The sequence below is a fragment of the Coffea arabica genome, chromosome 5e (assembly GCF_036785885.1).
Source record: "Coffea arabica cultivar ET-39 chromosome 5e, Coffea Arabica ET-39 HiFi, whole genome shotgun sequence".
Taxonomy (NCBI): domain Eukaryota; kingdom Viridiplantae; phylum Streptophyta; class Magnoliopsida; order Gentianales; family Rubiaceae; genus Coffea; species Coffea arabica.
In genome coordinates, this window is record NC_092318.1 from 51,927,484 (window position 1) to 51,937,601 (window position 10,118).

Here is a 10,118-nt window from a genome sequence, read left to right on the forward strand (position 1 = left end):
CACAGCAAATGAATATGAGTGACTGCTACTCCTACTCCTTTTTAAGGTTTGAGAGTGGAGTGCGGTGTCATCCATCGACAAAGATATAGCAATTGGGTTTTTGTCAAAAAAAATATGAACAATTAAAAATTAAGACGTCTAGTTTTAATTTTCATCCATTTGGCACCAAACCCACAATTATATTTTTTAGGGTAAAATATACTTTATCTTTACGTGATTTAGTTCTTTTTTATATAACTCTTTTATAGTTTGAAAAACTATATAAAATCGCTTTATCGTTTGAACTAAAATGTTAAAGTGACGAAATTTGCATTCCATAACAGAATCAGTTAAAATGTCAAAAGTACTCCTCTGTAAAGTTTAAAATTATTAATTAACTACCAAGGGATTATGTTATATATTTTAAAAATTATAAGGGAGTTATAAAATAAAACATTAAATTATAAGAGGGTTATGTTGTAAAATATAAAATCATTAAACGTTAAAGTGTTATACATTTTATATTTATATATTTTGATCACTTCAGCGATTTTAATTTTTAGACAGTGATATTCTCGACCTTGCCTTGAGTTCCGTTATGGCCAAAATATCCGTTGCAGAGTAATTTTCCCGTCACTTTGATACCTTAATCCAAATTATAAGGGCATTAAGTATAACTTTTGAAACTATGGATAAATTATATGAAAAATCACTAAATCACAAGGGAATAAAGTGTATTTCACCCTAATTTTTATTAACTATTTCATGGCCAAAAAGGTTTAAATGGATTCGACTCTCATAATCATCATGAGTTAATCACGAGTTGATGCACGTCTTTCCAATTCTTACAAATCGACTGTCAACGCAGTCTTAACGTGACCATAGTCTTAACGCATTCTTATTGTTTCACTGCTCGTGTCAAAACAAAGTGCTTCTATACATGTGATAACTTGATGTAAAAGATACATAAGTTAAAGCTTGAAGCATCGTTTATTTATTTGACAAATAAAAAGAAAGAAAAGGAAGTAACGTGATACATACAAACCTTTTTTTTTTTTTAAGCACGATACATACAAACTTAAATGTTGTCGGCCAAGTAAACATTGGAATTGATATTCCAAATTCTCAGCTAAGATATTCGAAAACCCTTAGGATCATGTGTTTGTGTATGGATAATGGATGGATGATAACATGTACATTTGGTGAATTTGTATGTGGTGACCGAGTGAACTGTTCCCAACTAGAAATTGACTTGGAACTTTCATATCAAATCCATGCGCCAATTCCTCCATAGATTTTTCATTTCATGTATTGAATACTTGCATTCGAGAAATTAAAAATCTCTCGGCCGGGTTGTTGCTTTTACATTTTAGCTGAGCTGTTTTTCTGATGTAGTTCTGGAAAGTCATACATGGAAAGATAGAATAAATTGCTCTTGACGTAAATAGGGTGCTACTTATCATTTGAAGTTTTCCATGCAAAGCTCAGCAACTTTCATATGGCCATTGTCTGTAGATATGACAATTTCTTCATTCCCCCAATTTCTTCATACCACCAAGAATAATTATAATTCAAATTCAAAAATAGTTAGGATATATTTTCCAATTCTCCTTTATTTTTTTTCAATATTATAGTATTATACATGATAATAGAATGGTTACAACTTTCAATGCAGCTCTAGCACAATACTAATCCACTAGCTAGTAGAACTAATTTTTTTTTTTCACGAAAAAGCCTAACAGCGGTCCCTCCTCACGACTAATTCAATGTAGAATAGGTAAACTGTTGGCTTATTGCATGTAAAGATTAAAGAATATGCATGTATTTCATCCTTGACGTATAGTTTGGCAACAGAGTAGTAAATGTTCAATAATAAGACAGTCAAATTCTGCGGATTAAATCCGAATTTTCATGACCCTTTTATGCAAAAGATAATCTAAAAAAACCATTTGTTTGTTTCATATCTCTGTCATGTGTACGATATATTCCGCTTAAATTTGCTATAATGTTGATGTTCTTTAAACTCGCAAGAGAACAGAAATGCCCAACATTTTTGAATAGCTTGGCATACAGGGACAGGTAGGTGGCGCTAATCAAGGGGCTTTTTCAGTCAAGAGAAAGCAAGCAACACGATTTTTCATATACCACTACTCGCTACTTCCAATTACAATACTGAATGAGATATATTCTTCCTGATAGGGTAGCGTAAAGACCATTATTGGTTCTAAAGCTCTGATCCCATTTGAGAATTCAAGATTTCTTTAATTTCTTTAGCACAGCAGTAGTGTATCTTTGAATCCCACAATTTGGTGGATAGCTTTTATTTTGTTTCATTGAGTTCTTGACTTTTAGTACTTGCTATTGATTAATTAATCCCCTGAAAGAGATTAAAAAAAAAAAAAACCCTTAGAAAATCTTTTCAGATGGTACCTTTTTTGTCAACACGTCTTCAATCTTAAGACAACCATGCCCTTGTCGACACACTCAAACTTGCATAATGCATGAGTGCATTCTGGTCAGCTGAGTCATTTTCATTTTCTTGGATTTCTTAAATAAAGCTTGTAAATTGGAATTTGATCATTAAAATGTGGGCCCCAAGAGTAGAAAAACGGGGGAAGAGAGGAAGGAAGCTGAGGAAGGCGGACAAAAGGCTCGTCCTGACGGTGCCACCGGCAGCAAAGCAAAGCAGTGGGATGTAACGGAGGCATTTGTCCTCAGGAGGAACTGGTCCAGTAAGAGACTACTTTCAGAGTTGAAAGTTGGAACTGACTTACTGGGCTCGTGTACAAGCATCACTCGTCACCCACAATTAGACATTTCTCTGCCTCTCTGGAACGCATCATCTAGATTCTAATATATTAATACTGCTAATTACACATTAAGGGTCCGTTTGTTTCGGGTGAAAATGTTTTCCAGGAAAATATTTTCCTAATTTCCCGTGTTTGGTTGCACAAAAGTTACCTAAAACATTTTCCTATGTAAAATATTTTCACTCATCTTATGGAAAACAACTTCCCTTCCAAACTTACTGAAGTTGTTTTCCGAAATGCATGCATCCCGCCTGTAGTATGTTCCAAACTTATTGAAAACATCTTGTAGTATGTTCTTTTTTTTTTTTAGTATAAACAGGAGGATTCGAACCTAAGACCTCTTTCTTGCACTCCCTCCCCCGTACCATCCAACCCTCCCCCTAGTATATTCAAAATAAAAAAAAAATCTCATCATGCTCATCCTATGCTAGTAATTAATTATGTATAATAGAGACATTCTTTTCTAGAGAAATTTTCAGCAGTGAGAGTGCGAGATATATGTCACAATAAGCATTGCATGTGATTGATATTTGACACTAAATGGCCAGCAATTTGTTTATTGCTTAAGGAGATATTTTTTATTTATATATACATTTCTCCAAGATTTTTTAAAGTTAAACAATGAGATAAATTTTCTTATTTTGCATGGGAAGAAGTATGTAGTTATAATGTGTAGAAAGTAAAGATAGAGATAAAAGTGAAAATATTTCAAAAGTTAAACAAACATCAGAAAAATGAAGTAAGAAAATATTTTCAATAAGCTAACCAAACACCTGAAAATGATGAAAGAGAAATTATTTTCATGGAAAATTACTTCCACGGAAAATATTTTCCTAAGGAAAACATTTTACTTCCAACCAAACAGACCCTAAAATAAAAAAGTCATGCAATATCCACTTTTAAGCAGTTTCAACTATTGTATTCACACTTGCTTTGCTTTAATGCTTTCCTCAATATGCCAATGTTTTAGATTAATGCAAAGTAAGGATGACTACACACACAATAATAGAAAATGAATGCAGTTGTTTGAGGTTTGCGTGATATGCCATAACCCAGAGTACCAAAGAAAAAATGGAAAAGAGATTAAGATGGAATGTTGAGAGTCAAATAATTTTGGCTTCTAATCAATAAGTCTCAAATTTTAAGGTCTGAAAAGAGCAAGTAGAACATATAATACTCCATACATGCCATCTATGACATGAAGTCTACAATATAGGAAATCTTTTCATAACAGAAAGAGAAGTTTAAAGTCCAGTCCAATAATATGGCACGTCATACCATATGGTTTTTAATCTTTTACAAAACTCAAAAAGTGGAAAATACTTGGTTAAAATGGTGTTATCATGTATAAGGGTACAAATGAGTCGAATTTTGACCTAATCGAACTAAGACTCAACTTAGTTTTATGAAGCTCGAATTCGAACTCTCAATGTAAAACTCGAACTCGAGGTAGACTCAAATTCAAGTCGAGCTCGAACTTAAAAAAATAATTATTATTATTTTTAAAAAATTAATAAAATAATAATTTTCCTAATAAATAATAAAATATTAGGAATATATATATAATTTTACTATTAAAATAATATATATATATATATATATATAATTGAGTCGACTTGCGAGTTAACGAATTAAGTATTTTTGAATTCGAGTTCGACTTAGTCAACTCAAGTTCGATATTGACTCAGCTCAAGTCAAGCTCGGACTCGAGTTGCTCGCGAACAGTTCGATTCATTCGCAACCATAATCATATACAATAATCACTTCACCTAATTTCTTTTTCAATAACTATACACATACTAATAGGTTAAACCAATGAAATTCCGCATATGACATGAACAAATGCCAAAACATAAAGCAAAAATTTTGGGATTTTACATTGTTATCAAAAAGAGAAGTCGAGAAAGGGAGGAATGAATTGGATGATACGGAAAGAGAGAGTGCAACTGAGAAGTCTCAGGTTCGAGACTTCCCACTTAAACTAAAATAAAAAATTATCTTTTAAAAAAAATGAAAGAGAACCTAAGAGTTAAACCATGGCCTGCATATCTAACTATAGTTAAATCTATGGTGTTTGGATAGCAATAAAATAGTGAAGGAATCCGCATGAACATGTGCCAGATTCAACCACTGCGCAAAACCGTCATTTAACAGTAGTATCTTCCATGACCAATCCGTTGACTCCATTGATGCAATCCATTTGAAAAATACTACCAAATTTAAAAAGAAAAAAAAGCCATAGATCATATTTTATTAGCCCTACTAGTCAGTGGTCAACCGGGTCGCCGGCTGGGCTAAGCCAGATTCATAAAATAGCGGTATTATAATACATCCAGTTAGGTACAGATTGCGGGTTATTTGATCAAGAAATTGCAGACAAGCCAACCACATAATTTATGTCTCAGTTCGCCGGATGAAATGGCATTAGAATTTGTTAATTCGGGACAGCCGACAAACGTGTTGAAGATTCTTTGAATTTTCTGCGAACTGGGTTAGGCGTTTACTGTAACTTTTGGGTCATTAGAGTACTCTGTGAACGCTCACTGCTCGGACTAACTTTTGGGCCTTAAGACTACCTTGTTAAAAATCACGGCTTAAGGTCCAATGGGCTGTTAAGACACACACACTCTTCAGCCCATAATATACTAGTAAAAAGTTTCCCCATACGAGCTAGATTTTGAAGTCTCAGCAGTTTCAACACCCTTTTAGAGAAGAAAGAAGTGGAAGTGCTATTTCAACACACTTAAAAAGAGAAGGAAAAAGACTTCAGCAGTTTCAACATTCACAAGAATCTGTGGATTTCTGGTAACAGCAATTATATGATGAGAAGTGTCATGAATGACACAAAACTGCAACAGTACAGAGAAGCTCACAAATCTTGTCGAAATGGACAGAGAGAGACAGAGGAAGAGCAGCAAAGACTGCAAATCAAGAATCGATTGTCCAGACATGACTTGCATCAAGAGTTTAACAATCAAAATACATCATAGCCTCACAGGGTTGCCAATAATTGTTGTCCAAAACTGTGTAAGAAATTTAGTCCGGATTCCAGTGGGAGAAAGCAAAACGTTGCTTGCCAAAAGCTTGCATACTCTCTTCCTTCTCATGGACAGGGTGATTCAGGGAGATATTGTACTTGCCACTGCTCAAGAAAAACAAAGAGCTCTTATACTAGCAAACACGCTAAGATAAACTCTGACAAATTTTTTGCCTGAAACATGTCAAATATCCAAATGTAAGTGTAGGTCAAATGTCCAAATGTAAGAGTAGGGACGGGAAATGCTGGCGCTTTTACAGATTTTAGGACAACCTATTTAAACCTTTTAGGAAGCAACTGAACTTAAGAAGAAAAACTTCCGTACTTGTCAACAAATTCCAACAAGTCTGAAATTATATCCTACTTTGCCTAGATAAATGTAAAGTCAAATTTTACCTCTTGAGATAAAGAAAAAGCTTCTTAGTATAAAGATGTAAAGATTAAACTTTGATCAAATTAATATGGTCCATGAAAACAGAGAATCGGGCTAAATAGGACAAGTTTCATCACACCTAAACCAGGAACAAATCTACAGAAAGATATGATCAGCAATTTGGGGAAAAGAAGAGATGAATATATTAAAATTAGCTGTCAACAACTTTTTTGCATGAACAATGATTGACAAGGCATTCTCTGTAATTTTCAAAGAAATGACAAACCAGGTGAAGCCATCTTCAAGCTGGCTGCATCCAGATGTACATTTGATTTGGTGAACCTGTGAAATGCAGCCAAAGAACAAGTCCTGAGGATCAAGTACTTAAGAGATTCAAAATTCAAAAGTTACTACAGGTGTGTTACCATGCCGCTCAGCATTGATTCAGTATGACTAAGCTTATTTGCGATGGTGGACAAAATGACTATCGGTCATAGATTAGATGAGTCCCAGCTAGCATAAACAGCCCCAATAATTTTTTCATGCAGCTTTACACCGGAGCAAGCGACTATACCCCTATCAAGCCCTTCAAGGTACATTCCCTTCGAAAAGTCCAGTGGCCGCCCTCCTGCATCAGTTACCACACCACCAGCCTCCTGTACAAGGAGAACACCAGCAGCATGATCCCATATCTTCTCCTTGTAGCCCGCTCTGGCAAACTTCATAAAAATCTCAGCATCTCCCCGAGCTATTGCTGCATATTTCACCATGCTATGAACACGGAGCGGCTTCTTTCTGCCATAGTGTATAAAATTGCAAAACCTCAGCCTTTCAAGAGCCATTTGAGGCTGTCCAAGCATGTATTATTAACGTATAGGAGGTTAAAGCCTCTTTCCACAACCAATAGAAAGTAAAAGCGAGAAAGAAAAATAGAAAGCCTCTTTCAAAATTCAGTTTTACTGAAGTACAGAAAACAGACTAAGGGCTTAGTTGTCAACAAGTGGCATTCTCCAATCATTGTCCTATAAGAGTGAAAAAGAAGTGTAACACCTTAAAGAGCAGCCATAAACTGATATTTACCATCCATTTAGTGTTTTCTCTCCATTGAACCTTTTGAAATGCAAAACCTATTGTTTGTAGCGCTGTAACCGCAGAGGGCAGAAGAGGTTACACCTCTTTTAAAGTTAAAGCTGTACAAATAACTGCTCTGCAGATAACCAACCCAAGTTGGTAACCAGCTTCAGAAATTAAATCCAACTCTAAAATATGCAACCAGCATGATGTCCAAGTTTACTAACCATTCAAGCTAATGTAAGTCATCTCCTTTTTAATAAAGCCACAGACGTTTAGTAAGGCATTCATACAAAGTGATAGAGAGCTACACACCTTAGCCCAACGGCTTGAGCAAGTCCGGCTGTGAAGGAATGATTTGAATTAGCTTCTTCCACAGGCTCACAGAAAGTAGCCAGTGCTGGATCCTGAATAGAAGAAACTCGCACTAATCTTGCAGAATTTGGCCAGACAAGCTTTTTATCACCCTGGACAAGTGGCTGCATCCAAGCTTCACCACTACCTGTCCTTGTGTACAAGATACACCCTTCTTCCCATATACCAGGGTTAGTCACTGACAATTCTGGCACGGCATGACTTTGTTGCTCGTGTTTAACAAGCCAGTTTCTTTTAGCTGGGTAATTAGGGCACCCAAGAACTCCAATAACAACTTCTGCATTATCAATCAAGGCAAGAGCAATAGCATACTGGCTCCCACGCAAAAATCCTAGCGTTCCATCGATAGGATCAAGGACCCAATGCTTACCAAGAGGACCTCCGGCTGCATTGCACCTGCCAATTGCCTCAAGAACTTGTGAAGGCCCAAGAGCTTGAGCTGGGCTTTTAAGACCAAATCTGGGTGCTTCACTTAGGCATTCATTCACGGTGTTGACAACCATTTCCAACAGACCTGCTGATTCAGGCTTTGAAAGAGTTTGAACATCTTCTTCAGCAACTATGGAGATGTTCTGGCTCCCAAATATTTCTGACAAGATCCAGCTTACCATGGCTTGTACACTCCAATCTGTCAAAAAAGCCATCACATGTTTTGTCAAGTCAAGTACAAATGCAAATACAGATGTGGCCATATAATAAGCAATTACATAGCTTCTGTATAGCTATGCAGCTATAAAAGCTTCAACGTTTCAGATATTCAAATGGTAGCATGTTACCACGAACGAATTTGAGATCTAACAAAGTGATTAAATAAGCATATTGACATGAGAGGTGGTCAGTATGGTTTTTGATTGGAGCTGTGTGTACTTGTTTTTATCAGTCAAATAAAATAAAAAAGGACCTACTTTACTCACATTCTGCCAATATAAAGCTAATCAAATGAACTGGAAACCTTTTCTAAACAGTTCTGTGCTCCTATATTCCCCTTAAGAAAGAGAGCCAGTAAACTAACAAGGAAACAAAAATTCCTTAAAATTTGGAAGAAACGAAGTTCATCTCCGTCGACAGAAGTTCTCAAACCCCTTTCGTGAAGATAAAAAAATTCTTACTGAACTATACAATGCAGAACAACTGCATTACATAAAGTTCTTTAGAGAAATGTCATAGGGTCAGCTTTACGTGAATGAGGAAATGTCTCACCTGAACAAATTTTAAATGCCAGCTTATAGACTATCAATCAACAGAAACCCGTTGTGAGTTCTATAAAAAAAATGCAACTGTTTTCGCAAATAAGATCACATTAATATGTGAATATGTACTGAAGAAACAAGAAAAAAGCATGCAATCTTTTGTTTGTTAAGAATACCAAAGATGAGAACTTTCTTACAAGACATATGGTTCTAACAAGTATACTATTGTTCAGTACATTTACGTTCCTTTTTTTTTCACCTACTTTCTCCGAATTTCAACAATGCAAAGCTCCACAAACTATTAAGAAAAACAGAAACACAAAAATCACCTATATTAAATGTTTACCACGAAACAACACCAAAAACAAAGTTGTAACTGAAATACGGGGAAAAATAGGAAATAACTTTTTCCTTCTAAGAAAAGGAAAGTTACCAGCGATAGTGACAGGGGAATTATCCTCTTTAGACTTGAATTGAACGAAGGATGTAGAAGAAAGCAATCCTTTTTGGACTTTTTGACAGAGTGAGCATGCCATATGCACCACCCTCACGGCCACATTCAATTCCAGAGAGTATTTATCGTCCTCCATGATGCCAATTTCAACAATATAGATCCGACCCAGGTGAAGAAACAATGCTATGTGAAAAGGGTTGGTCTAGATTGGTAAAGTAAAAGCTGTTCTCTGCATGGTTGATACCTCGGAAGAGAGGTCACTGATGATGCTGCATCATCTGGGTTGACGGCAAGGGAATGGAACGCGTTTGTAATGTACCAATTTTTAGGAGTGAATTGCAATTCGCTCCCTCGGTTTTTACACATGCGAATGTGTTTGGAATTGTAAATTTATCTCAAATAATATTTCATTTGTATCATAAACACATTTTTTAATATATTTTTTTATATTTTTAATTACTTTTTATGTTACATACATCACATCACAAAGAAGTACAACTGTAGTTATTTTGAATAATACTCTATATGAGTCCCTGAAGAATTAGTAAATTGTGTAAACGCCTCCAATTTTTTCCTGATTTTAGATTTCTCTTCTCATTTTTTTTTTCATATTCAGATTCGCCTTCCATTCCATAATTCAAGTTAATCGTTAACTTACAGTTATAGTTACTTCCATAACTCCATTCCCCTGCTTATAGTACTGTCCATTACAAATATATTAAACAAAAATTAAATCTTTGGCCAAAGCCATGATTTTGAAACCTTAACAAGCCTTGTATTCTAGAGGAGTATAAAAGAATAAGGATAAAAGCTAATTTAGTTATATTAG

At 35.2% G+C, this 10,118-nt stretch overlaps 1 protein-coding gene across 6 annotated transcripts; it reads right to left on the minus strand.

The window, feature by feature from the left end:
• Positions 1-5,532: 5,532 nt before the first annotated feature.
• LOC113743474 (3',5'-bisphosphate nucleotidase AHL) lies at positions 5,533-9,656 on the minus strand. 6 transcript variants are annotated; one of them, XR_011814535.1, is made up of 5 exons: positions 9,269-9,656; positions 7,586-8,273; positions 6,625-6,994; positions 6,486-6,541; positions 5,533-5,931 (listed from the first exon to the last, which is right to left on the minus strand). XR_011814535.1 is itself a non-coding variant. In XM_072049211.1 (3 exons), exons 1-3 carry the CDS (start codon positions 9,423-9,425, stop codon positions 6,691-6,693), a joined length of 1,149 nt encoding a protein of 382 aa, XP_071905312.1. In that variant the 5' UTR covers positions 9,426-9,656; the 3' UTR covers positions 5,533-6,690. The 6 variants fall into 6 exon arrangements, 1 of the variants encoding a protein (XP_071905312.1); XR_011814534.1 differs by having other exon boundaries at positions 5,533-6,000; XR_011814533.1 differs by having other exon boundaries at positions 5,533-6,541.
• Positions 9,657-10,118: the final 462 nt, after the last annotated feature.

Excerpts from the sequence above, each read along its gene's own strand:
- LOC113743474 (XM_072049211.1), bottom strand. The coding sequence starts at position 9,425 with ATGGAGGACGATAAATACTCTCTGGAATTGAATGTGGCCGTGAGGGTG. Across the intron at positions 8,274-9,268 it reads TTCCCCTGTCACTATCGCTG|ATTGGAGTGTACAAGCCATG; the intron begins GTAACTTTCCTT and ends CTTTTTTGACAG. Across the intron at positions 6,995-7,585 it reads GCTCAAGCCGTTGGGCTAAG|AAAGAAGCCGCTCCGTGTTC; the intron begins GTGTGTAGCTCT and ends ACACTATGGCAG.